Genomic DNA, 20032 nt, shown 5'->3' on the forward strand with positions numbered 1-20032 from the left:
ATACACGCCATTCACACAATACACATCCACCCACTTCCTATCAAACGCACACCGATCAGAGACACACTCATTGCCCAGAACACCTATGTACATACAAGTATCCATTCCTCTAGAAGATTCTTCCTTCCACTGTCCCCTCCTTCTTCGCTGGGGATGCTGCCTACTGCAACTACTCTAATGGTCTGCACACTCTTGAGAAATGCGGATTTTTTAAAGTGAAAAAACCAAGTTACTCAACCAAACTCATTGTCCCATTTCATGAAAAAACTCTAGGTCCAGCACAGACTCTTAAGACCCAAATATTCGTTTATAGGAGAAATGAAAAGTATTCCCCAACAGCCCACTGCCTCTTCTGTTGCCTTCAGAGTTGCTCTAATTCACTGGGGTTAGATTTTGAGCATTTGAGCCACCACAAATGTTCACTAAGCCCTGAGACAGCAATGGAAGAATCAGAATGAGGTTTCACAGGAAGAACAGGGAACATACGCCCTGGTTAGAAGTAAGCTGCACTATTTGTTTGGGGTCTAGGGAGGCTTAGGGAAATTGGGAGAGGGTCCCTCCCCAATCCTCACATGCATATAGTATTACTAGGCTGCTCCTGTTGAGAAGTAATTTTTTCCCCCAAATAGCATTTTGAAGAAAAAAAATGAAGTTAACCTAAACCAGCCTTCCTCAACCATCTGATGTAGGTTCAATACCCATCAGCCCTGGCAAGCACGGCTGACTTTAGGAGTTGTTGTTCAAAATGCCTGCAGGCTACCCAGTTGGAGGTAGCTTATCCAGTCTCTTATTTATGACAATGGTATTTGCATGAAATTCAGTTTACCTCTATGGATGTGAACTATGTCATTTTCACTGGGTGTAGACCAAACTGGTGCTTCCAGTTCATTATCTCTTCTGTGATTTGTCTTCTCAATTGGAATGTTGGTCGGTTCAGGCACATACATCTCTATAAAATATAATCATTTGTCATGGGAACTGATATAAGTGTTACCCTTGCTGGATCACAGTCATTAACCTCTTATTCAGACTTCCCCCACCCTCTTAAAATTATACTTATGCCTTGGTAGAATCAACTAAGTGTTATCAGAGATGTGTTTTGATACTTCATTACTGCATCATACACCCCACACATTTCTATAACTTTTATCCTCCAACTAGAAGAAAGTGAAGCTAGAAAAGTACTTTTAAAAAAGAAGATGTCTTAAGGACTGTTTTTAAATGTCTCATGCTGTACATGAATAGCAGCATTATGAGAAGCCAAAACAACTCTCTGAACACTGAAACATAGAAGCAAAGCAAGTCAGAAGGGGTCTCCCAGGCCATCTAGTCTGACCCCAACTGGCTCCGCTCATGTAATCCCCAACATGTGGCTGTCCAATCTTTCCTTAAACACCCTCACTGATGGGGCCTCTACCACCTCCCTTGGAAGCCCATTCCATACCCTAGGGATCCTAACTGTCAGGAAGTACTTCCTGACATCCAACCTGAAGCCTTATTCCTTGAGCACTGCCCTACTGGAACACATCCTGCCATCCACTGCAGGGAAGAACAGGTCATCGCCCTCCTCCATGTGACATCTCCTCACATACCTATAAGTCACTAAACAATCCCCTCAGTCTCCTCTTCTCCAGACTGGAAAGACCCAATTTCCTCAATCTCTCATACTGTATGTCATCCCTCCCAACCTGGCTACCATTCTTGTGACCCTGTGCTGAACCGATCCTAACCTATGTCTTTCCTATAATGTGGAGCCCAGAACTGGACACAGTACTCCAGTTGTGGGCACACCAGAATTGTGTAGAGTGGTTTCAACACCTCCCTAGATCTGGAAGCCACGCTTCTGGCTATACATCCAAGGGTGGTGTTTGCCTTCTTAACCACCATGTCACACTGCTGGCTCATGTTCAGCCTCCTGTCAACATGTACTGTGAGATCCCTTTCACAAGTGCTGCTCTCCAGCCACTTGTCCCCCATCCTATGCCTGTGACACCTATTCCTGTGTTCTTTGTACTTAGTCACACTGAATGTCATCCTGTTGTCCCCTGCCCAATTCCACAGCCTTTCCAGATCCTTTTGGATCTGGATCACTTGCTCCTCAGCCCCCACTTTGGAATCCTCCATGAATTTAGTCAGCAGACTGGTTATCCCCTCTTCTAGGACACTGAACATGAACAGCAAACAGAATAGCATATTTAAGTAATCACAAATACATCTACCCTCTTTGTGCCACTGCAGTGATACAAGACATTCAAAAACCAGCAAGAGTAGACAGACATCTGTTTTTCACATAGCTGCCAAAGCACACATAGTTGAAACAGGGAAAAAAAGTTCTCAACACTTTCAATAGCTTCTTAGGTAACTAGATTTTGTCAAGGTAATATTGTCCAGTATTAGGAAACTGCAACATGCCACTCTATTGATCTCAATCTAACCAACTGACTGCTCATGTATGCAATATTTAGGTTACTGAAATGCACAGAAATATTAGCAGAGATTCAATGTTTTAAACAAGCATTGTCCATATTTGAAGTGAGCCATCCTATCACGCACCATCTACACACACCATTCTCTATACTCTCTGCTTAGCTGTACTACGCAGATCAGCAGAGGGTGGGGAGGGCATTTTCATCCTTAAAGTAGAACATGGAAATTAAAACCGAGCCTGCTCCATTCATCAGCTGATTTGTGCTGAGAGGGACCACTCTTCACTCTCTTCTTGGTATTCTGGACAGGGAAATGTAAATGATGATGAAACAGAACAGGTCTTTTCCACTCATCAGATGATCAGTACCAGTCACCTCAGGAGGAGAAAATGCCTGATCCATATCAAGCAGAAGCTGGTTTAGTGCCCATCTTACTTTTCCTGATGAGAAATATGAAGGGAGAGCAGACTGAGCCAGCAGTTTGAGAACTGCTTGTTGAGCTGCCAAGCCAGTTAGGCGCTGGCACTGCTTCCATCCTTTCCTCTAAGAATTGTGAGGGATGGGCAAGGCTTACTGGGTCTGCCTGAGGCACCATTGCAGTTCATAGCCAGATTTTGTTCCCCCAGCCTTTCCCAGTTGAGAAAAGCTGTGCACCTGAATGTTGAGGAGGATAAAGCCAACCAAGCAGCAGTTCTTTTGATTGCGGCTCAGCCAGGAGCTGTTCTCCCACACTCTATTCTCTTGTTGAAGAGGTTAGGCCTCCCTTGAGGATGTTGTAGGCGAGATGAATACAAGAAAGCCTTGGGCTCATATCAGAAATGACACACTAAGTAAAGCTATATTTTATTTTAACAAGCCAGGTTAAAAATTGGTGTATAATTCTAGCTTGTTAATTATTCTTTTAAAATAAGCAATGTTTAAACTAAGCATAGTTAGTCCTTTTTGGAAACAATAATAAACTGCAGTTAAACAGAAAAAATACTTCCACTCTCTTGTTGGAAGAGGAAGGAGGACTGTGTCTGGCCCAATTGTTGGTGATTTTTGTGCTACATTACAGTGTAGGTGTTGCATCTGAACTGAGTATTGTGACACAAACAAAACTTCAAAATAGTGTTAATTGCAAAATTAAGGTATTTCTCCTATGAAAGCCTATTTGAATGACAGAATGAAATAGAGAACAGGAAACAATTATTTTCTGTATTTCAAGTAGTGAATAAAAATATGATATTTGAACTAAACAAAACTTTTAGCTAATTTCCAGATGTTTTTAGAATTGGAATATAATCTGTCTTCTTCATTTCTCACCGGTCAATAGTTGAACTGCAACTGTAAGTTCTCAGCAGAGACAGTCTGTTACCAAGAAGATTTTGCAATCTTGGATTTGTAGAGCACTAGGTTATCTGGAGCATATTATTATCTATTCTGTTAGTGTGAAAAAAATTCTGAGAATCCCTAAACAGTTGACTGAAATACACTGTATGAATATTACCTGGGCACATGGGGCAGCAACTTCCCTCCACGTTGATGGGTTCCACACAAGGAAGAGCGGGGCAACTGACCGTGGAACAAAGGGTCTGTCCCTGTAGACAGTAGCAGTGTGTACAACTGTCAATGTCCCAACGTTCTTCATCAGCATATGTTTTTCCATTAAAGTGACACACTGCCTTCTTTGATGCTGTGTCTTCTGTTGAAATAATATAGCATAATTTGGAGATCAAAATGTCATTTCAAAATAAGGAGGGGGGAAGAAACAAAGGTGTGATCAAATGACCTGCTTTGAGACTGAACTGTTTTTGTGTGCCAGTTTGGCATATTCCATTTTCTGCTCTTGGCTGCAAGTACCTACTTAATGCTAATAGAACAGGATATAGCAGGTAGTGAATTTACATTGCTGAAAAGGGATCAAAAATATTTGGAGTCATATTCTTAATTGTTGTGCTCATATTTTCAGTTTTTGATCAATTATATTCAATTATTATGCTTCTATGTTAACCAGTTTTTTTCCTATCCTAAAGCGAACCACATATCCATAAAAATGTGTCCCAGTGACCCGAAGTGTCACTGTGGCTAAGCCAAAGTTAAAATTAAGTAAAAAGTTTAATTATGAACTCACTATGTTAGCCTACAATCTCAAGTTGACCTTACACCACTATTTTGAGAAGTATGATGGAAAAATTAAAATATCAGAAGAATTAAGAGAAATAACATGTTGACTTTTCACACTGTTCTTATTATACAGGAAACTTTGCATCTACTCATCTGTTGAACATTACTGCAAAATGTGAGGAAATAATAACAATTTTCTAACCTACTTCATCAAAGGCTATATATATAAATATCATAAAAAGTAAACATATTGACCTTCCTGTATTTATCCAGATTATCCAAAGCATGCATTTGTTGTACTTGTATTAAGCCAACTTCCTGCTGTAAGTGCAATGAGTCTTATAAGTGTGTGGGTATGTGAATACAGTAGTCCCCTGAAATTCGCAGGGGTTGTGTTCCTAGAGTACCTGCAAATTATGAAAAACCACGAATTTTGAATAGGTTCATTGCCAGAAGCCTTAGCAAAGGGGTCCTCAAACTTTTTGAACAGGGGGCCAACTGAAAGTTGCTAGCGATGGGCAGGGGCCACCAAGACGGTGCAGGTGGGGGGTGCGGGCCGGGCTAGGATGGGGAATGGGTGGGCAAGCGCAGTGAGGCAGGGGCAGGCGTGCGCAGAGATCATTTTCTCCAAGCGAGTCCAAACTAATCTCCTTGCGAGCAACACTTGCCTGCAAGGAGATCAGTTTGGAGTCGCTCGGAAAAAACGATCTCCTTGTGAGCAAGCCGCTGCACGGCGAGGCGCCGGCTTGCTCGCAAGGAGATCATTTTGGACTTTCTCTCAAAATCGCGGGGGGTTCCGTGAACAATATTAGTTCGGTTCCAAGGAAAATTCCGCGAAAGACTGAGACTGTGATCGCTGAACCACGACTTCACGGGGGTATACTGTACTGCCCAGGCTCTTCCTTGAACCTTGATACAGAAATTACTAGAGAATTGGGTTTCAGTACACAGATTATGGAAGGTTTTAATTTAGTACCACCATAGGACCATGCAACTTGGGCATTCACTTCTATGCATACAGTGATGAGAACACAGCAGAAGGAAGTGAACACATGCTGTAAGTTGAGGCCTTGTCCTGCCTTACCAAATATTGACTGGGGTTGGGGTGAAAACTAACAATTAGATAATTCCATTTAAATGTCCCATTAGGCACACAGGTACAACCTTCCATCAGTATTCAAAAAAACTGGCTTGGAATTTAAGACTTCCTAATATTAGTTTTCCATACAGAAGGCATATCTGCAGTGGCTGTATACCAGGGGTTAGTGCCAACTGAGACGCATACAACTGGCATCAGGTCTGCACTGCAGTGTGATTCTACTGAAAACAAATGGAAGCTAGACATACAGTGTTATGAATGGAAGTAAACATCCATGAATTCCATGGATGTTGCTCCAAAGGGAAGCTTTTTAAATTGGCAGGTGCATGTATCTGAGACATTTATAATCTTGAAATTATTCTAAGTCCAAACTTTTAAAATTAAGAAACAAACATTAGAAAGCATAAACCAAGTAAATAAATACAGTTAATTGGTTTGTAAGTAGAAGAGAGTTCTTTTCATTGAAGAAATGCTGTCACTGCAGCTTTTGTCCATTCAATAATATTTAGAATGAGAAATTAAATAACAGAATATTACCCCTGCAAAGAACCAAAACAAGCATATGGAAGTAAGGCTTCCAGATGTAATACAACAAGAAACATCAAATGCAATCTGAATCAGCTCAGATCTGGTTGGATTTAGCTTTAAGTCAGGTTCAAAGCAGACTTTATGGCAAAGAACTATAGCTTTACTCTCCCCTTCTTGCTGATAACATCTAGTGATCCAAAATGCAATGTTACGATGGTGTTACGGAGCAGAGTGGAAAGGTGAGAAACATGCAGTTTGATGCCACAGCACATGTTTTGTAACTCTAAAAGTTATGGAGGCGAGGATGCAAGGCTGCTATTTTTTGTCTAGGTGTAGCCTAAGCTGTAGGTTCACACTTGTATTCCTTGAAATAGACCACCCTCCTACCCCAAATTGCAAACAATTGTACAATATTTTGGAGATGAAAAAATAAAAACAAAGTATGACACCAACTGTGTTTTTGAGGCTCTAAAAACAAATAAAAATGGCAGCAACTGAAATGGTGGAGGTGGGGAGAGGGAGAGAATGAGAACATAGATTCTGCCACGGGGGCCCTGGGATACCTGCTGAAGGAGGAGACAAATGGAGGTGGAGAACAAGCAGCCTACTATGGTGGATTTTCAGAGTATCTTAGAGAGATATGTGAATGTGGTCCTTGTGTATAACCATTAGGAGACCATGACACTTTGCCACAAGGAGTGAAGTAACAAAATAGTGGGTAACAATGCAAGTATATCATGATTACCATAAGAAATACCAGGAGTCATCAAAAATAGAACAGAACAAAGATAAAAATTGACAAGATCTCATGGTACTAAATGTGTGTGACTAAAAAACCCCTCCCATCACATCTCTCTCTCTTCTATTCAGTACTTACCAATACAATAAGGACAACATTGCCCCTTTCTCAGAACAGGTCTGTCACAGGATACTGGTGGGCAAGATTCAGAGAAGCAGCTAATTCCACCATCCATGCAAATACAACTAGTACAAACATTGGGCTTCCAAGACTCAGCAGTCAGGAAAATATCACCATCATCATTTTTGCAGTAATTGGGCATATTTTCATTGCTTGACAAGGAAGTTTGCAAAGGCTCATCTAGAAACATAATAGATAAAAATAATAGGAGAGAGGAAGGCATTTATTTTGAGACAAATTATCTAGAGTTTTGTGAAACTGTGGGTTTGATTCATGGTGTCCTGCAATAGCAGGGAGTTGGACCCAATGGCCTTCTTGGCCTCTTCCAACTCTACTATTCTATGATTCTATAATAAGAACCTAAGAGCTGACTTTGGAAAGGTGATCCAAAGCAGCTTTATCCTTCATAATACAGCTTTTCATTATAGGCTTGTCTGCATTGTCTTTTTATGATACTAAGTGCAGACCAGGCCATTGGGAATTTTAGGACTTTTGCTTTCTCGCAGCATAGATCATTATATTTGAAAAAAAGCAGATCCAACAATGGGACAGCACTATGAAAAAGTACCACTGGTTATTTATCGATCAGGAAGATAGCCAGCTTCCTTTCCAGTTGGTGCTAAGCCATCCTTTGAAGTCTTTTTATGTGTAAAGCTCAGCCCTGACCTTTTTAGTCTTTGCTTCCTCCAGGATCCTATAGCTTTGGGGAATAATGGAAGGTAAAAAGCATTTAAGTAGTTCAGTTCACTTTTATTAACATTTACTGTAATTATTTTATTTATATCTTGTGTTTCCACAAAAATGGTGCTGATCGCTACTTGCAATTAAAAGAGGTATATCACTATTTCAAAAGTATGGACTTTTGGGAAAAGAGTGGAGGTTTTTAAAACATATGGGCAAAGGAAAGAATTACTCATATCACTGACTGATTGTGAGACTCTCTCAACTGGAATTACTAAAGAAGTTACTCTGTGAATATAAGCAGACATCTTTAGTCATTATAACTAAAGATTATAACTAAAATTAATAACTATTAATTTATTTAGAACTAGATGTAAAATAAATTATTTCCTAGAATTCTCTTTCATATAAAGCCCATTTCACCACTGTTGTATTAGTGTTTTCCTCTTTTCTGCATTGCTAGGCATACTTTTACTTTTTAATTCTAGCTAGCTTGCATAAATATATAAATATTTAACAGATTTCAATACGTGTAATCACTTAAAACACACTGTTAACACACATACATGTGAAGCAAAAGCCAGACTGCTAATTTACAGAGAAGTGTTGGAAATAGAGTTTCAAGATGTCTGATTTAGTGTATGAAAATGGTGATAAACTCTAACACTTGGAATTAGGTAATGCTAACCTGGGCACTGTGGACAGCATGAGTCTTGAGTACGGGTGGGATTGCGACAAAGAAGAGGTGGACAAACTTCTGTCTCACACAAAACTCGTGCATTATGACATGTACACTGTGTGCATGAATCAATATTCCATGTATCGCCTTCCACAAAATAGTCTCCTCCAGGCACATAGCAGATGGTTGGACCACTGAGTTCTGGCTTTTGCACAGTGGATTCATCTGTGAACCAAAAAAAACAAAATAACAGAAAGTTGCACTGACTTCCTATTGCATAAGCAATACATAAACCAATCTCCTTTATGTGAGAGAGATAGAAGCCTGTTAGGATTGTCATATGTTAGAAAAAACATATGGTTGTTAGAAAAAAATTGTGACTGAGATCCAAAATGGCCAAAGGCCTCTATCTCTCTTTGGTACTGTGAAGTATTGGCAGCAGAAGCTTTTGTTGTCCCAGGTCCACTTTCTGAACTGTCATCATCTTCTGTACGGAGTCCTTTGCTTTGTCTGTTTTGGCATTACAGAGGCCATCCTCATCAAAAAACAGTCCATCTGTACAGGAACTGACCTCCTGAGGCAGGCCTGCGGAATTTAACCTGACATGCCTATGGAGTGCAACCTCTTCCATTATGACCTTGGATTCTCAATCAACTTAGCATTTGCAGTATTAATCTGTTGTCTAGAGAGCCACAGTGCTTCCAGTTGTGCCAATTCCTGCAGGTTTTCAGGCAATTAATCTTTTCCCAGAAGAAAAGTTGATAACAGGAAACTGTCATTTGATGGTTTTTATACATAGCCCCAGTGCTTTTTTTGTAAGAAAAATGGTGCCGGAACTCATGAAATTATTCACCTTTTGCACATAGTCAATCACTGTACACACACCCACACATGTCAGTTGTGTAACAAAACATAACGGTCGCCGCCCGCAGTAAGCACTCAGTGCGCGGCCACATGACCAATCACAAGCTGAGCAGCGCCACAAGCTGAGCAGCGCCATTACAACCAGTGCGGACAAAGCGCAACCATGCATCGAACTCGACACACAAGCAGCCTGCATGCACCATTTTAATGATTTTGCCGCCGACCTGCTACATTTGACAGGGCAATTCAAATCCACATGGACCAAACATCAAATTTTCAAAAGTTACTTTTAAAACTTGGAAAATCTGTCAAAAAAAGGTGCTGGAACTCTGTTCTGGTGTGTTCTATGACAAAAAAAGCACTGCATAGCCCCAACAGAAGAACAGAGACATCTCCCAATCCAATCTATGCCCTTCTTTCACTAGAGGCAACTAATGAACTTTTGACAACTTTGATTGCAACAGTTCAAAGGAATTTGGTCATGGAAAGATAAGTGAAAAGGAAAGATAAATCTTTCTCTTGCATATGCTATTCACTAGGTGCCTGAAAGTTGGGGTCATGAAGGAAAGCAATGTCCAACATTGCTGTACCATATGTAGAAGTTTGCAGTGGGTGGGGGGAACGGAATAGAGTCTGCTGCTGATATTTCCATGCATATTGCATCAAAGACAGAGTTCTTGATATGTTGTGGAGGCTGTTGCATTTCTGTCTCTAGGGTCTGGGCCCTGTGAAGAACAACTGCTGCATCTGGAAAGGAGATGGAAGAGGACACTGAAGAGCAAGAGGGAACCAATCGGATGCTCCTCTCTTTCTTGGAAGTGGCAAATCCTGTGGATGAGACCTTGTGTAGCAAGGGAACCTGCAAGTACAGGCCTCAGTAGCAGACCTTGAACTGGTAATGGCAGAGCTAGTATGTGGTATGCATATGTGTAACGCAAAGAACAACACATCTTTTTATCCCACGTTTTCTTAATTGTAAAGTCAGGCAACAAATGCTGCCATGGTTACTACAGTCTTGAAGTAAACTGGGAATAAACACAATACAGTTGCATGCTCAGGTCACTTCCATGGCCTTTTTTGCTTGGTCAACTGCCTCCTATCAATATGGCCAATCAAAAGAGCACTTTTAAACCATACTCTTCCCTTTCTGGACAATGGTTTCAAAGAACTGCAAGATTTTGGTAAATAAAGAAGCATTTCTGATTGTGTCAAGTTTGGCCATGCTTCCTAGAAAATGGCCAAACTTACCAGAAAGACTAATACTGTTTCCTTAAGTGATCTCCATTGTTCCTTGTTTTCCAACCCGCTACTTTTCATCTGTTATAAAACCACAGTGGAAAGCAAGCAGACTACTGCTTACTACATGAAACAAGGTAGCTAAAAATAGATCTAATTAATATACTTCAAACCCCTCTCACATAATTTTTATGTGCACCTGAGACTTTCAATGTAAGGGTGAAGGTAGGATATTTGAAGCAGAGAACAGCTTGGAAAATGCATGACTTGTATTCAGACAGCCCTTAGTTATAGCAAATGAATATACACAATGATTTAGATGCTGTTCTGATTCAAGGAAAAAACTAGTTGGAAGTGATGTTTGGGTTGAGCTTCCTGCAACATGAGATTTGGCTTTGTATGAACAATATGAAATAGAACCTATGTGGTATGAAAAAATATATTATGGCAACTGTAATAAACTGGACTCAACAGTCACTGATAAATTAGCAGCAACTGAGATGGAATTTGCTGCCTGACAGTTTTCCTTTCCCTTTTTTGGCAAATGAAAACAGCAAAAATCCAATTATGTGGGTTTTCCTTTAAAATAAAGAAAATTAGATGCACAGCTGGAAAACAAGGTTGTATAAAACAATATAGAACATAAAACAGTACCTGGACATGATGGACAACATTGTCCTGGTTGTATGGTGGGATTTCCACAATTGGGTACGGAACAAGTAATCAAAGCACACATCTCTCGTCCATTATGGCAGTAACATTCACGGCAGCCATCATGCCAACTTTCCTCATTTTCATGACGATGTCCGTCCACTGACAAGCAAGAACCAGCCTTAGCTGGTGGCATTACTGAAGCTGGTAACTCTGTATGAGATTTAAAAAAATGCAGTGTGTTGCTTTGATGGTACTAGTGAACAATCCTAATCTTTGCTTGCATTTATCTTAGCACAGGGGCACATGGATACAACATTTAATTATCAATGAGCACAAACCATAACAACTTGAGGGCTGTCGCTTTATCTTCTCAGTCACATGGGAAGGATATTAATTCTTCAAACATTAACATTCAAACATGTTAATTCTCCTCCCCACCAAGAGTCTTGTTCATGATGATCACTGCTATCTTCTAGAGCAGCAGTGGGAACAGCAACACTGGGAGCTGGAGCAGCAGTGAACAAAACACAACCATCCCCCTCTGGGTATAAGAACCCGGACTGGTAAAGGAGGAGGGGATGCTACTTGAGGTGTGAGTGGCATTACTCCACTTTCCCCAGAGCTTCAGGAAGAGAGTAGGATGGGCTGGCAGCCTTGTGAGAGCTCACCTCAGCAAGGCACTCTGCTCCTGAGGACTCAGGAGAGCTCACTGCAAATCATGAACATGCCATCACTGGGATCCAGACCGGGGGAGGGGGGGAAATGGAGGGGCCCGTGTTCTGCATGTTGGACCACCCTGTTCAAGAGTTTGTGGAAGAACCATTCCACTGATGATAGTGGTCATGGCTGAAAGTCTCCCTTTCCAAAATGCTTTTGGGTAGTTGACTTTGAAGGTCAATTCCTTATAGCCTCCTCTCCTTTGACTTAACATTTACTTAGTGCCAACTGCATACTAAGAGGGTTTGTGTCTTGGCCTGCTTCACAGAATTGTTATTGTGAGGAAAAAATTGAGAGGAGGACAATTATGAAAGCAACGCTGAGCTCTTTCAAAAAAGCGGAAAAGGCAGGATATAAATATAATAACTATTTCAATGAAAGATGAAGATCCATGTGTGCATATAAATTATTACTATCTTTTTTTGAATTTTTTTTAAAAAAACGTAACTTAAAACTTAAAAGCCTTAAGACACCACCAATTGGAAGCAAGAGAGAATCTTAAAAATAGAATGAGGAACTAAGAGATTTAAAATACTAAAAAGCTATATGAAGGCACAACAAAAAAGTTTTTAAAGGCTGACATAAACACTGCACAGAAAGCCATATCTGGGAGAGTTCTATAGTCAGGGCATCACCACTGATCACCATTATAGACAGGGCATTACCACCCAAGAAGGCCTGATCCTCTGTTCCCCCCAGGTGAACTTCTCTTGGTGGTGGGACATGTTGAAGGGTATTCAAAGAAGATCTTAAACTATAAACAGGTTAATATAAGAGAAGGCAGCCTTTTGGGTATCTTGCCTGCAAGATTATATCCTGCCTTTTTGCCTTTGGTGAAAAGCTCAAGGTGGCTTACATAACTCCATTTTATCCTCACAATAATCACCCTGTGAGGTAGGTTGAGATGAGTGTCTGGGTCTGGCTCAAAGTCACTCAGTGAGCTTTACAGCTGAGTGGGGGCTAGAACCGAGATCTCCTGGTTCTCCAGTCCATTACACTATGCATTGCACCACACCAGCAATCTTTTTGTTTAAGGCTTGATCAGTAAGTAACAGCACCTTGAATTGTGCATGGAAAGAGAACAGCTGCCAGTAAGTTTGATATATGAACAGTGTAATATGATCAACTAAGTGCATTCCTTCCATATACACCTGCCTGAACTTTAAGATCTTCCACTGACATCCTTCTTCAGGAGCCCTCTGTGAAGGAGGTTAGAAGAGTGGCTACCCAAAGTGGTAGTGCCCCAGAGGTGTGCCTGGCACTGACATTTTATTCCTTTTAAAGCCAGGCAAAAACCTTTCTATTCATCCAGTATTTTAAGAGTTTATTCCTTATTATATAATTGGATTTTAATGTATATTTTTATATTGTATTTTAAGGCATTGTTACTGGTTTTGTAAGTCATCTTGAGATCCATTTTGGAGAAAGACAGGATAGAAATGTAATAAATAAACAAACTGTCAGAAACCAATGTGGCTGCATTTTATACAAGCTTCAGTTCTTGAACACTTTTCAAGAGTAATTCATGTCAAGTGTGTTATAATAATCTTAGTGGGATGGATTTAGGTGTGAATTACCGTGATCAGATCTGCCTTCTCCAGTCAAAGCTGGGCAAAGGTGCTCCTGGCCACAGCAGGTACCTCAGTCCTGGGAACAAATGCCATGTCCAGATAGATCCACAACCTGTGATGCTGATCCTTTAGAAGGAGTGCCATTCCATCCAGAAAAGGCTGTACTTCCTATCCTAGGTTAGTTTTCTTACTGATTACAGTACCCCTTACTTGTTCAGAAGTTTTTGAAACTAAGGGAAAGCAAGTTAGCTTGCTGTCTTTTCTGTGTTCCATGCTTGCACTTTAAATCAACAACTTTGTTCTTGGGTTGTTACTGTGACATATGAGCATAAAACTCTGAGTTGTTTAATCACAAAAGACATAGAGTACTTGGTTCAGACATCATAACAACAACTGGTGTTGATCAAAGGCAGAAACAATGAGTGTGCAAAAGGTAGTATGCTTGCTTGCTGCTACTCAGCCCCAACAATTAATGGGTTAAGGAAGCCAGTTCAGCCAGCAGTTGTGAACCAAGTCAACATGTACTACAGTCTTTTAGTATATTCACATATATACTTTCAGAATAAGACGATGCTATACAGTTATTTTTATAAATTGAATTCTTTCATATTTGATTTGATTTGCCTGTGCAAGTTTGTTCTGAATTGCGGCTAGAGTATACTTGTTCTCAAGCTGCTTCATTACATTTATCTTACTTCAAAAAGATAAACTGGGCTGAATATAAAGAAGACTGAAGAAGTTGCACCTACCTGTACATTTGCAGCTGAGACATCCTTGATTATTTTTCTGAAAGCCCATTGGACAGATCTTGCCACATGAAAGTTCTGGGCACTTCTTACAGCGACAGATTTCACATCCATGCTTGTTCTTCCTAAGTGATTAAAATTACTTGTGAAAGGTTTATTTAAAAAAAAAAAAGTCCAAATATTTGTAATTAATACAAATCTTTTTTCTCAAATGACTTTCCCAATATAGAAAATTATTAATTTAGAATTCATTACCTCACAAAGTTGTTGTGAGGATAAAATAAATAAGGGGGGGAAGAGGAGGATTATGTAAGCCATCTTGGGTTCCTTGTTGGAAAATAGGTGGGATATAAATATAATATAGAAATATTCTCAGTATCTTGAGCAACAGCAAATCACAGATCTAACCCTATCTCTTGACAATACCACCCTCACAGAAGAACAGCTGCCTTGGTGTGAAGGCAAGTACATAAATCATGATTCTTGGAAAATAATGCTTGCGTATTAGCATAAAAATATAAATCTAAAAGTTTAAAGATGTACTCTAGTAATCATGTTTAACAAGTGGAAGCAAAATGCAGTTGCAAATAATGTATATAATTTATCTGCCAAGAAGTGCTTTATATTTTCAATTAATCAGAATTTCCCAAAGAATAATGCATATCATGGGTTTAATACTGGACAGCAGTTAAACACCCAACCAAACCCCAGAAACTCCTAGCAGGCAAACAGCATCAGTATTCTCCTTATTACTTGTTAGTCTCTCTACTGTCCTGTCTCCCTGACAGATTTTATTAGTTGATGTTGGAGCAACATTATCTGTGGACGACAGAAGCTTTATTAAAAAAACAAAAACAACTATGCATATGCTGCATGTTTTTCCCCTGAAACTCAGAAATGACCATCCAAAGTAGGCAGGAATTCATCTGAAAAAAACTGCAAAACTTAATGTCCCATCAACCAATTTGAGAATAACCAATTTTCCCCTATGGATTAATGAACAGGCATAGCCTATGCTAATCTGAGTGAGTGAGTTGGCTCACTGTGTTCTAGGCATGGCTGGCTGGAATGCCTTTGGAGCAGTTAGAGCCATTTCAGCAAAATCTACACAGAGATGAGAGGCAAGGTGTGTTGCCAAATGTGAGGAAGAAAGAGGATGAAATGACAAAAACAGCAATGCCCTTTATTTTGCAGGCAAAGCATAAGACCTGGACAGGAGATGATCTCTTTTCTTGCTGCTACTGAGTGAATAAGCAATGAGGCGGCCGGGGCAGGTGGGGGGCAGATAAAAGGTGGAAGAAGAGATAGATGTTTTTCTTCTGTGCTCCCACTTCCTGTTCTCACAGCTAACTGGAGGCTAACAATGTATGCATACTTGGACAGATTTGGAAAAGGCTACAATACAGAAAGAAAAGACAAAGAGGGAGGTTGGGGTGAGGATTAACTAAAATCAGATCCAGAGGAAAACAGACCAACACACAGTGAAGGAGATGGGGACTGTAGAGAGAAAGATTTATAAAATAGTGGCTAGGTTCACATAACATGCCAGTTTACTGTGGCTAACCAAGCTGTGGTGGCTTAGTGTTCTCTGAACCTGGAATGATACCTGGGTAACTAACCCAGGAGTACTCCACCTTCTACAGTGGCTAACACAAACTGCATTTGCTTTTGCGGCCTGAACAGTACTCCTCCATCATGGCATGCTAAAAAGGGTTTCCTATTTTGTGTGTGCTGGGAGGCAAGCTTGTTGATCCTTTGCTGTCCCCGGGATACCTGCATGAGGACTGAAGGGGCATTGGGCAAGGTGGCTCCTAAGCCATGATGTGCCTGATAATCTGTTGGGCATAACGTAGCCTTTGAGACAAAAAAGCCACAGTGCATGACTTGTAGGCTGAAAAAGCTCATCATGATGTGTGAACCTGTTCGCTACTCTTGGGTCTGATTCTCCACTGGCTGCAGTGGCTGCTTGTATTTCAGGAGGCAAGAGGAAGCTTCAGAATTAAAAAGAAGACATGATGGGGATGGAGACCAGTTGAGAAGAAAAGGGGACATATAGTCAATTTAAAATGCTTCTAAAGGAATTTCTCTCCTGCTAACAGAATCCATTTGTAGACTATAGGGCTGCAGTGACGTGCCCCCTCACCTGCACCTTCAAACAAATCCTCTGAAGTAGCAGCAGCAGTGACTGATCATGGTCTCTCCCCTAGGAGTGGCCAATGCTTGGTAGTTTCCATTAAAGTTTCTCTTTTTGCCTACAGCAGCTACTGAGAAGTAACCTTGGCAGCTGCAGCCTCCTTTAGGCTGGTTTTTCCTAGGCTAGAGAACATGTGCCAGCAAAGTCAGCTCACAGGACAGCAGGCCACCACTGCAATTTTTTAATGCTTTAAAACACTTTATCCTAACCATTACTAAAATACAGCCATGTATGCAACTTTATTCATACATATGTAAATAATACAATTAGAATATTCTATCTAATATTAATTAGTCTGTTTTAGGATTTTATTACTCCTGAAATCAAGCTGGTTAAATAGGGGTCTCTTCATCATTCATTTCTGGGGAATATATTAATAATGGGTATGACATTTTGACATCAAAAGCTTTAAACTGTTTTGAATCTGGGTATCTAAAGGTCTGCACAAACTTGTCCAATTATTTCTTCAGAGGTACCACCTATGAGAAGGACTCTTTCTGAAGAAGTAACCAAAATGTGGCACTCCCATGATCAGGAGAAACTTAAAATATTTTTAGACACTCAGGAAAGTCCATTCTATTCTCACAGACATTTAATGCTTAACTGCAGAAAACTCAAGACATTGCTATGATTCTTTCTAACTAGAAAAATATTATAAAAAACATGAATATATGAAGAAGCTGGAGTTGGCTTATTTAAATATAAATATATGAGACTATTGAATCATTATCATTTCATTTTGAAAAGATGTCAGCTAGTTGTTCTGAACTCCTTTTTCTTACTTAGCATACTTTTCTTTTTTCTTCATTCAATACTACACGATATACAAATATCTTTCAGATAAATACCTATTAACTGTATTTCTTTTTCATGTGTATATCCTGTTTTCCTTAGTATGAAGATATGCTAGGACCTGTGTTTATTGGCCCTGAGGATTATTCCCCTTCATTGCACCACTGTTGAGAATCTGGCCCAGAGGCCTTGATGATTTACCACCAAGTTATCTATGATCTATCTACACTGACCAGTGTTCATGGTCATAATGCCTCTCTGTATCAGTGTGTTAAAGCTCAGAATTGTGGGAAAAGGAGGCCCTCCTTGAAAGGATGAGAGGGGAACATGGGCTTAGCTTTGATTAACTGAAGACCCTCTGCTGAGGGCGGCTGTAGAGGTAGAAGGGAGAGAGATCTTCTGTCTGTTTTCCATCAATGGCAATCAGAATGTACACTGCAGCCTGTGAATGTTAGCAGGTACACTGCCCTTTAGCAGACTGCACAGGTAAGATAGTTAGACTTTTATTGTTTTGCTTAAAAGTCCTGTATCACATTTTGCTTTGTATTTCTTCCCCCTTCTTTCCTTTCCCCCATTGCTTGTAAATTTATTTAATAAACTTTTCTGTTGTCCCTCTAAGTTGTGTGGGTGCCTTTTCTATTTAACTCTAATGCTAAATTCAGTGTCTCAGGCTGCTTTGTCTTGCTACCACGTACAGTTTGAGGTTGTCTGGAACAACAGCAACTGCTTGCACCCTTATCCAACCACCCAAGAGGTTTAGGATTTCCCCAGTTTGAGCAGAGTGGAGGAACTGAAGGTGATGGCAGGTAACTAGTTAGTTTTGGCCTTGCCTAACCTGCAAGATCGTTGGATGCATTCCTACTTTCCCTCACATTTATTTATTAAAACATTTTTATGCCGCCCCATTCGCCGAAGCCTCGCGGTGGCTTACAACAATTAATTAAATAATTATAATTAAAAATATAAACATTAAAATAAAATACATACAATGTGTATTTTGTATTACATACACGTAATTCATTAATGATATTTACAATGTTCCTTTTTTCCTGCAAAGAGTCCAAGGCGGCTTACATGCTCCTCCCCATTTTTACTCTCACAACAACACTGATTCAGTGTCTGGCCCAAAGTCACCTTCAGTGGGGACAAGGGCTTGGATCTCCTGAATCCCATGAAAACACTCCAACCACTGCATCACAGTGGCTATAATGCATAGTGCAAATGGTAATGGGCTTTGCGTGTAGCTATATGCTTATGGATTGTGAGAAATACATTTTAAAAATAAGAATACGTACAAATATCCAAATGGACAGTACTTTTCACATACTATGGGTTTGCATTTCTTAGGACGTGGGCGGCACTGACAGATCTTACAGTTGTGGACATCAGTCTGGAAACCGAAGGAACAATCCAAAGAACAACCTGTCATGAGGTCAGTACACAGCTCCTCTCCTGTAAAGAATGCATGAAGCTTAGCGAAACTTGGTAATACTTATTCATCTCAGAAATAAAATGCACACATATGCAAATACTACCAACCACATTATATATTGTAGGTTCTGCCCATGTCTCTTAATTGCTGTGCAACTTTGCAACTGAACAACACATCAGATATATAATATGAACTGAAAACAGTGAAACTATAATGATAATTCTATTTTTTCTGACTTAATACCATAGAATATTGTGCATTAACATGGCATCATTTCATAAAAAGTATCATCCTACGAAGAATTTGTTTTCTTATATCACCCTTTTTACTTATTTTGCAAGTATGACATTCTGTAATGAGCATATTGTGCATTTATAGCAGAACTGGAATTAATTGAAGCTTCTGTAAATTATTTTTGAATATATTTTATGTGCCTATCATTCTAATTGTGCATCCCTGAGTTTTACTATATATACCTGACTAGTGTCCTTTGATGTGTTCCAGTACTAATTTTTAACCCACACTGTTCCTGATCTCTGTCTGCTTCATAAATTCAACAAGAGAGGCTTTGTTGTAACAGACAAACCAACCAACCAACCAACCAACCTGGAGCTTTGATATCACATATGTTCTGAGATCTGGAAATCTGGGCAGCAGCACTGGAACAACTTGGTAGTTCAATGGCAGTGATTATGCTGATCCTTGCCTTGCCCTGTTGCTGCCTTGATGATGACCCAATTTCTTTTGTTACTTCTGTTACTTTAGCAATCTCATAAGCACCTACTGAAAGCCAACTATGCTGCATAAATCAAGCAAAACTGGTAAGAACAAACTCAGATTAGAGAAAAAGCCAAATTCTGTGCTGGGAGCACATGAGGCTTTTACACTGTTAAAGCTGAGGAGGTCTTGGCCTGCTTATTGCTTGGAAGAGAATGACCTGGAAAGCTCATGTAAACCACTCTTGAGCATCGCAAAAAGTGGCATTTAAATGCAATAAAAGAAAAAAGGAGTAAAAGAACAGGAAAGCCTATTCCTACCCTATCTTCCATTTGGAGAAAAACTGCTCCATTTCTAGTACTATTTCAGAAGCCAAATCAAAACCTAAACCTAATAATATTTAATAGTTGTGAAGTTAATATCCTTAAGGCTATTTTAATGGGTTCATATGAGAATATTGGTAAAAAGGAAAATAGATGCAAGAACAGCAACAGTAATAACTACATAGGTACAATGATGCAGTATCAAAAAAGGGTAAGTAGTGGGCATTTATAGGGGAAAAAAGCTTATTATATTCTTAAGTGTACCTTGCTTACACTCATTGTGTAACAGATGTTCCCAACTGGTGACCCTTTACTTTGATCCAGTAGATGTTCTTGTTAGTGGAACAG

At 39.9% G+C, this 20032-nt stretch overlaps 1 protein-coding gene across 3 annotated transcripts in view; it reads right to left on the reverse strand.

Annotated features, from left to right (window-relative positions):
* The window catches only part of CRIM1 (cysteine rich transmembrane BMP regulator 1), a 196640-nt gene that overhangs the window by 14575 nt on the left and 162033 nt on the right, over positions 1–20032 (reverse strand). For all 3 annotated transcript variants that reach the window (XM_044455985.1, XM_044455904.1, XM_044456066.1), the window contains 7 exons: positions 18508–18664; positions 14230–14351; positions 11193–11402; positions 8448–8663; positions 7037–7258; positions 3916–4110; positions 827–949 (listed from right to left, as the gene is read on the reverse strand). In XM_044455985.1, coding sequence (XP_044311920.1) covers positions 827–949; positions 3916–4110; positions 7037–7258; positions 8448–8663; positions 11193–11402; positions 14230–14351; positions 18508–18664 — 1245 coding nt within the window. The remainder of the gene's footprint in view (positions 1–826; positions 950–3915; positions 4111–7036; positions 7259–8447; positions 8664–11192; positions 11403–14229; positions 14352–18507; positions 18665–20032) is intronic.

The sequence above is a fragment of the Varanus komodoensis genome, unplaced genomic scaffold (genome assembly GCF_004798865.1).
Source record: "Varanus komodoensis strain SLA01 unplaced genomic scaffold, ASM479886v1 scaffold1, whole genome shotgun sequence".
In the NCBI taxonomy this organism is placed as follows: domain Eukaryota; kingdom Metazoa; phylum Chordata; class Lepidosauria; order Squamata; family Varanidae; genus Varanus; species Varanus komodoensis.